The following is a 15,538-nucleotide window of genomic DNA, read 5'->3' as shown; positions in this document are numbered from 1 at the left end:
TCAAATAGAAAGAGGACACACTAAGGTCTTCTTTTGGTATTCCTAATACAGTCTTAATACTGTCCAAGATCAAATTTATACTGGTAAAATGGCAAAATTGGGCAATTAGACCTGAAAAAAGTGCTTTTTGTTCGATAATTTATCTTTAATAAACAGCTCAGATTGTCATAAAATGCTAAATGTTAATTATATATATATATATATATATATATATATATATATAAATGTATTTATAATCATTAATAAATAAATAAATAAATAATATATTTACTAATTAATTAATTAATTCATAAAATAAAATGTGAAATAATGATATATTTGTATTTTTTAAATAATTATACACAAATAAATTATATATATATATATATACATATACATTATAAGCTTTAATAAATGGCATAAATTGGCATATTTATTTATTTATATTATAAATATTATATTTATTCAATTATAAATGAATTAATGAAATAAATTATATGATTTTATACACACACACATATATTTATATATATACACAGCCATGGTTTAGGAAATGAGAAAAGGAGAAACGAAAAACCTTGGGCTGAAGCTTATAGAGCTGAAACTGAGTAAGAGTGATTTTGAGAAAGACACACACACATCTACAGTGAATATTAAAGAAAAGATGCTGTTGTACAGTGTGTGTGTGTGTGTGTGTGTGTGTAGCTGACCTCGACCCGTTATGAGAAATGAGAAATGTGACAGGTAATTACATCCAGTCTGTGGCTTACTTGAGCAGTAATGTAAGAGGCCGAGCTATATTGTGAATACAGTTGCACCTAAAGGCCGCAGTTAGACACAAGAAGCAGCGGCGAGCCTCAGCCCCTTCAGCTGTGACTGGATTCCCAGTAAAACAGTCTCAGGTGTCTTATTACTGTTAGAACACACTCTCCTTCTACTATTGGTCGAGCACATGGATAGTTCCGCCCCAAACCCATGCCATTGGTTGATTCAGTGGTGCAGGATCCGCCTGTTGGGATGCTCAATCAAAAAGAGCAATCTTTGGAAAGGTTTACAGTGTTTAGACTTTTCTGAGGAATCTGGCAAAAATACCAAGTTACTTTGGAGCTCTGGAGTTAATACAGTCCAAAATTAAATGATCAATTATTGTGAAGTATTATGATTTTTTTTTTTTTCACCTGAAAAAAGTGACATCTTTGGCTAGGTAACTTGCCTTTTTTTATTTAATAAATGGCATAAATTGTGAAATTCCTTTACATTTATATATATATATATATATATATATATATATATATATATATATATATATATATATATATATATATATATATATATATAAAACTACTATATAATATAATAATTTATTTTAATTTTATTTATATTTATTCTGCAAATGCAGTATGTGAAAGGGAGCATGTGTGGGAAATCACTCTGTGGCTTTCCGTCTGTGCCTTTCTTCATCTAAAGCTCATGATAAATATCTGAGTCTGTATGGTGATGAGAGACTCCAGGATCGCTGGATTTGGAAGGATTTATGCAGGATTATGGGGAAATGTATATTATGAGATGAGCTCTTAGTACCTCTCACCTGTTTAAACTTTTTCAAAGAGAGAAAAGCATTAGAGAGATAATGGAAGCCCTGTTAATTTGTTTTCTCAGGTGGATAGTATGTCATAATAGCAGGTTAAACCCATCAAACGATCTCCACAGTAGGTGTTTTTATAACATCTGATGAAGAGCTGCTATAAATCTCCCCGATCTTGACAGAAAGCTTCTGTTGTGGTGTATTTTCTCTTCTCACCTCACTTTTTAGTGTGCGGCGTGTCGTGAAACATGATGGCAGATGGAAGTCGATCTGTGGTGTGGGTTCACTTCTCATTAGTGGTTCGCCCACTCTGAAGTAGCATCGTCTGGCTAGTCTCATTAGCATATTAGCGCACTTTCTAGATTAGCTTTAAACTAAAACGTTCTAGTGCTTTCAAGCTTACTTCAAAGAAACACAGAAACTGGGCTAATTTCTCTCATTTAAAAAATAATACGGTTTTTGATATAGCTGCTGACTGTTAATGCAAACTGTGCAGCGTTGAGGATTTGCCCATTTCTAAGGCTTAATTAATACTTAAAATGTCACTTCACTGAATACATTACTAAATTTTTACGTGCACAGGTTGAATCCATTTTAGTTTAATTGGTGGTCAGTCGTTTTTGGGAAGAGACGTCTGTTCCACAGCGATTTGGTCTTTGACCCAAAGCAGAACGGTTTAAATATGACAATTGAGACAATGAAAAAATATGCAACATTTTGGCATTTTGGTTGATTTCCATTAGTTTCAAAAGCCAAAAGAAAAAGAGGCAAAGACAGAGAGAAGAGGAAAGAAAAAAAGGAAAGAAAAGAAAGAAAGAAACCCATATTATAAGCTTTTACTTTTACTCATTCCTTGAACCATTTATCTTTAACTTTCACTGCATGTTTGGAGTCAAGATTTTTTATGTTTTCGAAATAACTTTCCTCTGCTCACCAAGGCTGTATTTACTTGTTTTAAAACAGTAAAAACAGTAAAACTGTGAAATATTATTACAATTTAAAATAACCATTTTCTATGTTAGTATAAAATAAAATAAAATAAATTATTGTAATCAAAGCTGTATTTTCAGCATCATTCCTCCAGTCTTCAGTGTCACATGATCTTCAGAAATTGTTCTAATTTGCTAATTAGCTGCTAAAGAAACGTTTCTGATTGTTGTCAACATTTACTTAAATAGATACATAATAAAATCTACTTTTGATCAATTTAATGCATCCTTGCTGATTAAAAGTAAATCAAATAAATAAAGTTAGTGTCAGACCTGATGTTTTCAAATAAAGCGCTGTCGTCCAGGTTTGTCTGGCGCTCACAGTGATCGTTTTTCACTCAAACCGTTCCTGTAATGTGATGATATTTATATTTCCTCCTTAGGACGGTGTCAGTCAGTGTGATTTGATGTGATGTGTTTCGGGGCTGCGCTGTGAGGTTGTGGTGTGTTTCTGCATCTGTGAGCGTCTGTCTGCAGGCGTAACGTCTGTCTGTGAGACCGTGTCTCTCTCTATTCACTCCTTCACCGGAGAGACAGACGCAGACATGGACCACAGGAGGCTAAGTGCCCTGTTTGAAGATTCAGTGGAGCATATGACCTTTAAAAGCAGTTCGGCAAGCAGATCGCCACTCTTGTGCTCTCAGCTCATGTGTGTGTGTGTGTGTGTAATTTCTTGGCTATACTTTAGGGACAAAACTGTCCGTTGACATCAGCTAAATAACAAAAGACTTTTCTTTGGGGACGTCCTCAAAGGTAAACTGAGTCTTAAGTACAGTCAGTAGTGTTTTGTCATGAGAAAGAAAAACCACAAATGAAACCAAATGAAGATTTTTAAGTCTCCTGGTTCTCAGTTTCTGAAAGAAAAAGAAAAAAGTTTCAGATGAAATCTCATCATTGTCTCAATCTGTGCTCAGATTTCCTAAAATATTAAATGTGATGCATGCAATCAACGTTTCTAAACTGCTATCCATCTTCATTTTATACACTGCAACATATCATTTTCTTCCTCTGTATTTTTGTCTTATGATATATTCATGCTTTTCTGTCCAGGTAATATTTTTCCTCAAAATTAAAAGACAATAAATGAATTATAATGCATAGAGGAAATTGAGACTATTATATGATTTTTAGATTATTTTATATTGTGACTTTTTAATTACAATTATTCACCCCCACCCCCTCTCTTTTCTTGTTACTGTAATGCGGAGAAAACTTTAAAATATACATATAATAACTCAAAAATATAAATAAATTGATAATGTATATAGAAAACTCTCAATCTTCATGTTTTACACTTCCAAAAATTAATTACTGTCTTGTTTTACACTGCAAATATAGTAAAAAATATATACATATATATATATATATATATATATATATATATATATATATATATATATATATATATATATATATATATATACACACAAATATATTTAGAAAAATTACTTATTTTCTGATTTTCTGATTTTAATACAGTAAATTGATGCCAATGCGCTCAGAAGAATAAACTTAAATTTAAAGCTAAAACAAGCTTTAATTTTTCAACAAATGCATTCAAGACTTTGAAGTTATTTTGCATGTCCAGTAAATGTGTCTTTGTTTAAGACCGGAACAATATTTGTACCCAAAAAATACAGTATAGTGTAGCTCTATAATCTCACATGAAATTACCTAAATTATTTTGATGAGTTGGTAATAAAAAACATATGGTGCCATGACTTATTGATCAGATTATTTTTTCACATTGTATAATGAATTGTAAGAACAAAGATACTTGTGTAACGTTGCTTTCTCTCTCTCTCTCTCTCTCTCTCTCTCTCTCTCTCTCTCTCTCTCTCTCTCCCTCTCTCTCTGTCTCTCTCTCTCTCTCTCTCTCTGTCTGTCTGTGTCTGTCAGTGAGTGTCATAACGCTACAGACCGTATAAAGGTGCGCGTGTGGGATGAAGACGATGACATAAAGTCCAGAGTGAAGCAGCACTTTAAGAAGGAATCGGATGATTTCTTGGGTCAGACCATCATCGAGGTGCGGATGCTGAGCGGGGAGATGGACGTCTGGTATAATCTTGGTATGTTATGTGCCTCATTCTTCATGAACCTCAAAAAAGTCATTCCATGTCATTCCAAACCTTTATGACATTTTTTTTCGCCTTAAGATGAACTGAGATACTCATGCTGTTCTGTCAAGGTCATATTTTATCCACAAATAAACAAAAATAGAATAAATTAATAAAATTATACAATTATTCACTCTGTGTTCTCATTACTCCAATGCAAAGAAAACTTAATAACTTAATATGCAGATATATATATATATGTGTGTGTGTGTGTGTGTGTGTGTGTGTGTGTGTGTGTGTGTATACATAGTATTTTTTGTTATTTGTATTAAAGTATTTTTATTTTTAAAAAAATTGCATCTGTGTGTATATGTGAGTATATTTTGGCTTGTTTTATTTTTAATAATTTTATTTATTTATTTTTATGCTTCATTTACTTTTTTTTCTTTGTTAATTGTATTTCTTAATCATCTGATTTGGTGATTTTTCTTTATTTATTTTTTTGTATGTTGAAGCACTGAATAGCCATTATTAATTGAATGTGCTACAGTATATAAATAAACTTGCCATTATATAATGTATTATTGTGTTGTTATTATTATTAATTTAAAAATATATTATTTTACATTACCTTTTATTTCTTATATTAATTTAAGCAAGAAATATTTATATTTATATGTAAATAAATGTATAAACAATGAGAATTGTTAATTAAAATAAATTACCATGTTTAAAAATTGTCCATGCAAAGATGTCTCATAATAGGATGCAGTGTAAACTAATCTTTTGATCCGGGGGTGAAATGAGACTCTCTTTGCATTCCTTTGTGAGATTCACCAATAGAGCCTCCAAAAAATTCAAAGAAGCACCATATTTCTGTGCTCATGACTGAAATTTGACATTTTGACATTGTCCAGCTGTCTGGCTGTAAACAGATGTGATTTAGTGCAGGTGAGGAGGAACATCCTACACTTCCAGCGCTGCCCAATATCTCTTTTTATTTCCATTTCTTCTTGTCTTTTCTATCTTCCGTTCACACGCTCGCGTTCATTCTCCCTGCAGAGAAGCGGACAGATAAGTCGATGGTTTCGGGGGCCATCAGGCTGAAGATCAGCGTTGAGATGAAGGGAGAAGAGAAGGTGGCTCCTCCTCACGGGCAGTACACATGTTTACACGAGGTACATCAAATACACTGCAGACACTGCCTTCCTGATCACAGTTTTGTCTTGCTTTAAATATATAGACATCAAAAAACTCACTTAGATGCACTTTATATGTACATGCTGTTCGTTTGATGTATGTTTTTTCTTATGCAGTGACCTGTATATTGCTTGTAAGGTGACCTTGGGTGTCCTGAAAGGCGCCATGAAATAAAATGCATTATTATTATTATTATTATTATTATTATTATTATTATTATTATTATTATTATTATTATTATTATTATTAAATATTGTTATTATTTAAAAATATTGTTAGTCTCTGCTTGCCACAACAGAAAATAAAAAAATTAATATTTATATAATATATACATTTATTTTAAGGATGTTTAGATATTTTTTACTGTATCTTTACTGTTTATTTTATTTTAAAATATTTATATGCTTTAAAAAAGTTTTTTTGTAATTAAAATCCATATAAGGAATATATTAAGTGCCTCAAAATGCCTAATTTTTATATTTAATAAAAGTGATATTTAGATTTAGTCATGCCATTACATATATTATTGTATCAATTGTTATATTATATTTAATCAAATATATTGTATATTCAGAAAAGTGATAATTAGACATTGTGATGTCATTACATATATTGTATTACTGGGTTAATGCATATTATATTTCATATTAGATTTGATTATATTCAATAAAATTTATTTTATATTTAATGAAAGGGATATTTATATAAAGTCATGTCATTGCATATAAATTATATTACTGGATCTTGACTCCACATTAACAACAATATAGTTTATATAGAAATTTCAATATGGCCACCACATCTGCCAAAACTCAACATGCATTTGTGTTGCATTATGAGTTGTGTTTCAGAATCCATCGACGTGTGAAATCGATCATGTGTGGCTGGAAGGGTTTGTGTTGAAGTGTTTGTACTGTAGTGTTGTGGCATTTTTGTCGGTGTGATGACAGTAGGTTGGCACCCCGAAATGTTGACCTTTCCAGGCTGGCTGTGCTGTTGATGTTCCTCGACATCTACTCCATATCAGTGCTGTTACAGTTCATGCGATTGAAATCCCCTGAACGGCTTCCCGCTTCTGTTGATTTCTGTGCAGAATCTCTTCCACTACCTGACGGAGTTGAAGAACAACGGAGTCGTGAAGATCCCAGAGGTCAAAGGTGACGATGCCTGGAAGGTTTACTTCGACGACGTGTCGCAGGAGATCGTGGACGAGTTTGCCATGCGCTTCGGTGTGGAGTCCATCTATCAGGCAATGACGTGAGTTTCTGATGTTTCATCTGCTTTTTAATAGAGATTGTGAGTCAGTCAGTGAACAGAAAGCAGTCGATGGCTCACCCTGCGTTTGCTGTTAAAAGACGAGTCCTGGCATTTTTCACCATTGAGGCTAAATGTGCTCCAGCAGGAATTTACGAAACCTTATTTCGTGTCTACAAGTCTGTCAATGACTTACACTCATGCATGCATACATGATGGTTTCATAAATCACAATCTTCAGCTTCCCAATGAAAACCTCTCAGGTACAGCACACGCTCTCTCTTTCTCTCTTTTGGTCATTTGCACCTTTAATTAATTTGGGCCCCTGCTCTAAGGGCCCTTACCCTCGTAATTGCATCTGAAGTTTATGTCCCCTCTCTCTCCGTCTCACGCACTCTTTATTTTTTTCTCGCTCTCATTCTCGTTTCTATCAGGTGATCTTTCTATCTTTAGTGAAGTATTGCATTGCTGTGTAAGAAACAAGAAAATCATGCATTAAAACGCTGCAGCCTTTGTCATAATTGTGTGCAGGTATAATAGCATTCATTGTTTGTGGTTAGTAAGATTTTTTAAATCAAAAATACAGTAAAAACAGTGAAATATTATTCCAATTGAAACAACTGTTTTTTATTTGAATAAATAGTAAACAGTAATTTATTCCTGTGATCAAAGCTGTATTTTCAGCATCATTCCTCCAGTTTTCAGTGTCACATGATCTTCAGAAATCAGAATAATATGCTGATTTGCATTTCTGATTGTTATTAATGTTGACAACAGCTGCTTCATATTTTTGTGTAAACTGAGATACATTTTACTGTTCAGGATTGATGAAGAGAAAGTTCAAAAGAACAGCATTTGTTTGAAATAGAAATCTTTTGTAACGTTATGAACATCTTTACTGTACATTTTTATCAATCAAATGTATCTTTGCTTTAAAAAATACAAATAAATAAAATAAAATGGATTATTTATTTACCTCTCATGTCAGGTCATGTGACCTCACAAAAAGGAAAGATTTGAGCAGAAAATAAAATCTGATGTTCAGCTTTGACTGTTGTTCCCCTCGTGTTTCAGCAGAGCCTCTAAACGCAGACTGCTCAGGTTTAGATGATTGTAATGCATAAAGTAGCTCTAACTTGACACTGAAATTTCATATTGCACGCAAACAATACACCTGCTTTGCACACTTTAAACAGACTTTAAAGCAAGGGCCAGAATTTACTTTTTTCGCCACTGCTGCCAACTGTGGATGATTTGAAATAAATTACTGGTCATAAAAATGCATTATTTATGCATTATTCTTTCCCTGAAAATATATTTCCAGTGCCCAACACTATGATCCTTTAGCTGTTGTTCACGTCTTAATGTCATTGCATCATATGCAAGATGAGGTCATCTTTGCTTATTACGTGAAAATGCACCTGGCATGTGAGAACGCTTGATTTTCTTCCTCGTGTTTTTGTTTTGTTCTAAAATGTAAGGTATATTGCACATGTGCATTCTGGAAAAATTAACTTTCGAAGGGTAAAAAAAATAAACTTTAGGCATCCTACAGTTTCCACTGTACATCATGACAGAATTTCTTTAGTAGACAGTATTTCTTTACAGATTTTATGATTATTGCAGTTTCTAAGAAAGTTTCATTTTGGCACTTGGTGAGATCCTGAATATTTCTTGTTGTTCCAGAGAAATATCAGGATTCATCTTTGACTCATAAAGCATCTGTTTATATGTTTTTCTGTTTTAGGATAATGGATATTGATTAATTGAATAAATGATAGTCTTCCAGCAATAAGCGTTTGGTACTGACCCTCTGAATCAGACTTATTTATACACTCTATACGGAAATCACACAGCACCAGTGATCCACACAGATCAAGTGTTCTGCTGTGATTATGTATGAGAAATTGCAATGAACCTACTAAAGTTGATGCAAATGTGTTTTGCATATGCATGTGATCACATCTTTAAATCTGTTGGATGATGTGTGGAAATTATCCTCCATCCTGAAGCTTCAAGTTTGATGCTCACGTTTGTACCCATGACCTTTCCTCAGCCCTGTAATCATAAACAAAGTCATGTGACCCGTCCCTAATGTTATTAGAGATGCAGCCCATATTTTGTACCATTCAGCATTTTTTATTGCTGAAGGGGGAATAATGATTTCAGGGTGAAATCTTCAGTCATCAGCAGCATGATGGTTCACAGGTTTACAGAACGATTCACAAATGATCTCCAGCCTGTTGAGAGCTTGAAGATTAAAGATGAGTCTTAGTTTCCTTTCAGAAAATTATTTTATTTTTATTTTAATTTATTTTATTTATTTATTTACTTATTTATTTATTTTATTTTTCATTTTATTATATTTTTATTTTTATTTTTATTTTTATTTTTATTTTATATATATATATATATATATATATATATATATATATATATATATGATATATCATTTTTTACAGTAAGCTGTATTATTTATTCATTTTATAAATAAATTATGTACTTTATTATTATGTATTTATGTATGTATGTAAGTATAATTTATTTCAACAGGACTCTGTTTTTAGGAATATGAATCATACAAATTCTGATTTACTCTTAATGATTTTGGTGCCTTAACCATTATATTATTATTATATTATTTTACATACTGAAAACAGTGATCTCTGGAGTTATGATTTCTCATGATTTCTCATTTCTCTGGAATATGCAGACTATTTCCAGATGATATCACAGATATTTACGTTGCGTGGGAATTTAACCCTGTTTTGGAGGGAGATGTTAAAGAGGACAGCAGCAAGACAAGGATTTTATAAATGAGGAAAGACCGAATGGTTATAGGCTGAATGGAAAGCAAGCTGTTACCAGGCAACAGCAAGTCAACACCCTCCATCAGATATCATTTGTCCTGATTTAGCCATCAGCATCTTTCAGTCATGTCTGAAACAAGAGGGAATATGGAGAGAAGAATGGATAACTCTTCACCTTTACTTGGAGGCACAATAACTCTTGTGAGTCTTGATGGCCTGTTTGGGCTCAGAGGTCACACTATCAGAACTATTGAGGTCCAAATCAATGTCTGCAGGGACTAATGTACAGTCTCACTTCATTACGGCCTACAGCTTCTGCTCACAGACTTTCTAGTTCCAATTAGTAGAAAAATTCAAGGAGAGAGGAAGAGGAGGATGTCAAAGTGTGGTTTCAGTCTGTGGGTTTGCTTAAGTGGGCGTGGCTTTGATAAGAAGTTTTTAAGTGGGCGTGGCTTTGATAATAAGGTTTATTTAAGTGGGTGTGGCTTTGAAAATAATGTTTTGTTTTTTAAGTGGGCGTGGCTTTGATAAGAAGGTTTGTTTAAGTGGGTGTGACTATGAACTGTGGGTTTGTTTATGCGGGCGTGGCTTCAAATAGTGTGTTTGCTTACATTGGTGGAGCTTACATAATCGCACCTGAACACTTGATCTGTATGGATCACTAGTGCTGCATGATTTCTGAATAGAGTGTGTACAGTTAATCTTTGAGGTCAGTTCTCCTGATTCAGTGGGTCAGTACTGAAAGCTCATTGATGTAGGTTGGTTTAAGTGGGCGTGGCTTCAGTCAGTGGCTAGGTTTTTAAGTGGGTTTGGCTTCATACTGTGGTTTGCTTAAGTGGGTTAGGCTTTAATCAGTGGGTTGGATGTAAGTGGGTGTGGCTTCAAACCGTGGTTTGGCTTAAGTGGGTGAGGCTTCAAACTGTGGGCAGTCTTTAGTGTTTGTGGCTTAAAACCATTGATTTAAGCGGGTTTGACTAGTTAGTAGGTTGATTTAAGTGGGCATGGCTTCAATCAGTGGGATGGTTTAACAGGGTGTGGCTTCAATTAGTTGGTTGTTTAAGTGGGTGTGGCTTCAATCATTGGGATGGTTTAACAGGGTGTGGCTTCAATTAGTTGGTTGTTTAAGTGGGTGTGGCTTCAATCATTGGGATTTATAGTGATAAATATTGGATAAAAATGATAGGTAAAATTTAATAGCCTGAATGCACTGTAAGTCGCTTTGGATAAAAGCGTCTGCTAAATGCATACATTTAATTTAATTTAATGTTTAAATTTAGTTTAATTTTTTATTTAATTTTAAATTTATAGTGGTGTGTCACCAATAAACAATGCCGTTTTAGTAATATTATAATATTATATATTTTTTTGTATTTTATATCATATTTAATTTTAATTTTATCTTAAGTTGTTTTTAATGTATGTCTAGCATTTTGCATTTCTTTTAACCAAATATTTTATATAGCTTTAATTTATTTTAGTTTTAGTAACCGCAGTACTTCAGCTTATTTCAGCTGGTTGCTTTATGTTTTTTTTATTCAAGTTTTTTCAAATAATATATTTTTATCATTTTATTTCCATTTTTTTCTTTAGTATATATCTTGAACAAATGGTCTTGTGGTCTGTGTGCAGTTGAATCATTTGTCATTAGAGTCATTTGACAGTAATTCATTCTAGAATTTGTGTTTGTTTGCTACCTTATTTAGCCATTGTAAATTATTTATATTCATAACAAGAGGAGAAAGAGAAAAATGTGTTTATATGGATAATTTGTTTGTTAAAAAAATATCAAATAGCACTGTATTATATGTAAGTTTGAGTGTGCAGTATACATGTTAGATGCTGTATTTAACTGAGTGTGTGTGTGTAAGCCCTGCAGGCCTGCTGCTATTTTTAGTCTATGTGTCTTTTCTTTCTTCTCCTATCGCTCTTTCTCTCTTATATCTTTCTTTAATGAATCTCCTCTAACAGTGGCTGTCATTACAGGCCAATTTCCTGCACTGCCCTGCGGCCCGAAACACGACAGATCTGTGTTGCGCTGTCTGTGAATTTTGACAATATAAAAAGGATCGGGCAGCTCATTTCCTGTGTGCATATCTCAAATAATTGTTTACATGTGTGACACATACATAGTTTTTTTTTTTCAATATGATAAGGATGCTACAATTCCCTGGTAAAATGTTCAGAAATGTTTATTTTAAGTTTGTGCTTTGCAAAGTCATGTTTCTTATCAGTATTTCCAGTTATAATATTTCTGCGCAGTACAGAAGTTGTCTATGGTGCATTGAGGAAATGTATTTGGTTTCTATTCACTTGTTGTTGTTGTTTTAATGTTTTTGCTCAAGGGAAGTAAAATTACAGGAATCTGATGTGAAATATACATTGTTTTAGGTGTTCAGCCACACATCAGTGTGTTTATGAGTGAATCTAACATCTGTTTCTCTCTCTCTTTCAGGCACTTTTCGTGTCTCTCATCCAAGTACATGTGTCCCGGCGTACCCGCTGTGATGAGTAATCTACTTGCCAACATTAATGCCTATTTCGCTCACACAACAACGGCGAACACCAACATCTCGGCCTCCGACCGATTCGCAGCATCCAACTTTGGGGTTTGTCGGTCTCACTGCTGATAGATAGATAGATAGATAGATAGATAGATAGATAGATAGATAGATAGATAGATAGATAGATAGATAGATGGATGGATGGATGGATGGATGGATGGATGGATGGATGGACTTTTGGATTTGGATTTTTGATTAGATGGACTGATTATTAGGCTTGGGTATCGAGTATCGAGTATCAAGTATCGAGTATCGAGTATCGAGTATCGATTGGAACCGGGCTTTGCGATTTTCCCGGAATCGTTCAAAAGTTTAAATTTCGATTCCTAGTCTCGATTCCTAGTCCGCCAACCGGAAGAAGAAGAAACCACTGAACATCAACAAAAAAACGCAGACGGAATCGCTTAATCCAGTCACAAAAACGGAATTTACAGTTTAACACGGAATGTCACAGAATTTGCCAAATTTTGAATGAATTAATCAAAAGTTGGTCATTGCACTTACATCAAATAGTGATATGGACTAGTATCTGTAAATATTAAGCCGGAAATTTCTATTTAGATGTGAATCCTGCATGTTCTGCGTGTCTGTGTTAATAAATGCATCTTCATTCATCACACACATGGAAGCACGCGTGACACTTGGAGTGATTTCAGAGTCTGTCATCTCTCTAAATAAGTAAAAGAAAAAAGTAAAAAGTTCATAGAATTAAAATTGATTTAAAAGGTCAGACTATTTCCTTCAGAAAGACCGTTAACCGTTAACTTTTTTTGACCCTGCCTCTTAAAAGAATCAGAATCAAGAATCGTTCAAATTCAAACTATACCCAACCCTACTGATTATTGAATGAAAGGATGTTTGAATGGCTGATTGCATGAATGATATGGCATTGATTATTAAATAAATAGATAAAAGCATTGAAGAACAAGCTGATGAATGAATGAATGAATGGATGGATGAATGAACAGAATTACTGATGCATGAGTGAAGGAATGGATGATATGTGGCTGATTTCATGGATGCTCAAATGAATAGATGGATGACAGGATGCAGAACTGATCTGTTTTTGTGACTTTGTTTCTTGTATAGAGAGAGAAGTTTGTCAAACTCTTGGATCAGCTTCACAACTCTTTGAGGATCGACCTCTCCAAGTATCGGGTGAGTTAAAGCACACGTAAAGTTAAAGCATACTGTATCTCTTTTAGAGATATCAGAAAGAAAAACACTGATCTATTATTCATCGCCATTGAGATAATTTAACCTCTCCATCACTTTTAGTGGTCCCCTACCTTAATTCACAATGATATTCAAATGCTTTACGAGTTCTTCACAGAACAGAAGGTGCATTTATTCACACGATTTGAGAAATATTGTTCTCGACTCGCACTGCCCTTCTTGCTTTTAAACAAATTGCAATGTTTGTCTAAATGCGTAACGAGAGAATCATTTCTGTCAGAGAGAAGCTTCTTCTGAAAGGTCGCTTTTGCAGTCAGATCGTGCATGACTCTCTCGAAGACATGTGGTCTGTCTGTATTTCAGTGTGAGAGCTGGAAAGCATTGACAGGGTGCTCACACACACACACACACACACACACACACACACACACACACACACACACACACACACTCGACTGCCAGCCATCCAGTGAGTTCAGTGGCCGTTACCTGCTCCTCTCCGGCCGTCAGCTTCCAGGCAACACGTCCTGACAGTAATACACTCCGGATCTGCTGAGCTCTGTGGATTTGACTGTAATGAAATTCTGAAGCAAAGTGAGTTTGGTTTCTCGTACGGCTCGTGTGGATTTGGCCGAGGCAGGTTTAGTTCTTCCAGGGCACTTTAACGCCTCGGCTTTATTAGATAAATTTCCACCACTTGCGGCTGTGTTGTCTGTGTTCAATAAACCTCAGGCAGATTCATATCCTCACCACTTGTACAAGATAATACGTTTCTCCAGACGTCTGGAAATCACACTGAACTCCGGAAAACGCTGGATGCTTTCTGCTCAATCTGGCCCTGTTCCACATGCTTTCAAAACAACAACTCTATCATAGCCAAAAATAGAACTGAAGAGCACAGAACTGCCTAAAGTTAAAGTGCAATGTTTGATTTCAGATAGACAGATAAAATAAACGAAACAAATATCATACACTACCGTCCAATAATGTGGAAATTTGTAAAGTTTTAGAAGTCTCTTCCGCTTAACAAGGTTGCATTTATTTGCTTAAAAATACAGTAAAAATGTTAAATATTTTTACAATTTATGAATATACAGTAAAATGTATTTTTCTGTAATGCAAAGCTAATTTTCAGAATCAATACTCTAGTCTTCAGTGTCACACGATCCTTCAGAAATCATTTTAATTTTAGTTAAGGTTTTTATTTTATTTTATTAAATTTTCATGCAATAACTAAAAAAAAATATGTTTTTAATTTTAAATACCTGTAGCCCAACCTTATGTTCATAAGTATATCTTTGCTTTTCTGGCGTTTCACATCACTCAAGAGCTTCTGCATGCTTGTTCATTCCCTCAAATGTTATATATACAATAGGCTGTAAAAATGTTATTTTAATATATATACGTATATTCTCTGAGAGCAAGTGTGAAGTTTGAATTTATCTTGTTTTAAGGATAACAAGACCAAAATCCAACCCAGAAATACTGTGTGAAGTGACCTGCGGCAGCAGAGGGAGGGATGGGGAATCAAAGCGACTGTGAAAACAGCCTAAATTGATTTGCACGAGTCTCTGTTTTTGGTGTCTGTTGTTGACAAACCGCTCCAGCCCTCCATTACTCGCTCTGAATAATTAGAGAGCTGCGGTGAAACACCAGCCAAGAATTACAGCAGCGTCTATAAATCTGGCATCGATAAATGTGCCGTAAGCGTCTCTTAGACCGCAGGAGTCTCTCCTCACTTTTACAAAACTATTACATAACCATCCTGACACATTCTACCCTGTTTCTCCGAGCGTGTCTTTTGCACACATGCACACGTATGCGGCATCATGCTTCCTCTTCCTCTCATGCTTACCCTGTAAATATATTGTGTACCTTCATGCTAGAACAAGCAGGCTGATAGCTTTACAGCCCTACAACACATTTT

The 15,538-nt window shown here is 34.3% G+C and overlaps 1 protein-coding gene across 3 annotated transcripts in view; it reads left to right on the top strand.

Moving 5' to 3' along the window:
- LOC113061422 (protein unc-13 homolog C-like) overlaps window positions 1-15,538 on the top strand; it is a 67,958-nt gene that overhangs the window by 35,086 nt on the left and 17,334 nt on the right. For 2 of the 3 annotated variants that reach the window (XM_026230516.1, XM_026230515.1), the window contains exon 10: window positions 4,453-4,713. In XM_026230516.1, coding sequence (XP_026086301.1) covers window positions 4,453-4,690 — 238 coding nt within the window. In that variant the 3' untranslated portion in view covers window positions 4,691-4,713. Of the gene's footprint in view, window positions 1-4,452; window positions 4,714-5,672; window positions 5,789-6,903; window positions 7,068-12,326; window positions 12,481-13,524; window positions 13,594-15,538 lie in introns of those variants that run through there. The other variant, XM_026230518.1, reaches the window with a different exon arrangement.

Source organism: Carassius auratus, chromosome 43 (genome assembly GCF_003368295.1).
Source record: "Carassius auratus strain Wakin chromosome 43, ASM336829v1, whole genome shotgun sequence".
Taxonomy (NCBI): domain Eukaryota; kingdom Metazoa; phylum Chordata; class Actinopteri; order Cypriniformes; family Cyprinidae; genus Carassius; species Carassius auratus.
This window is presented reverse-complemented; position numbering and strand designations above follow the sequence as displayed.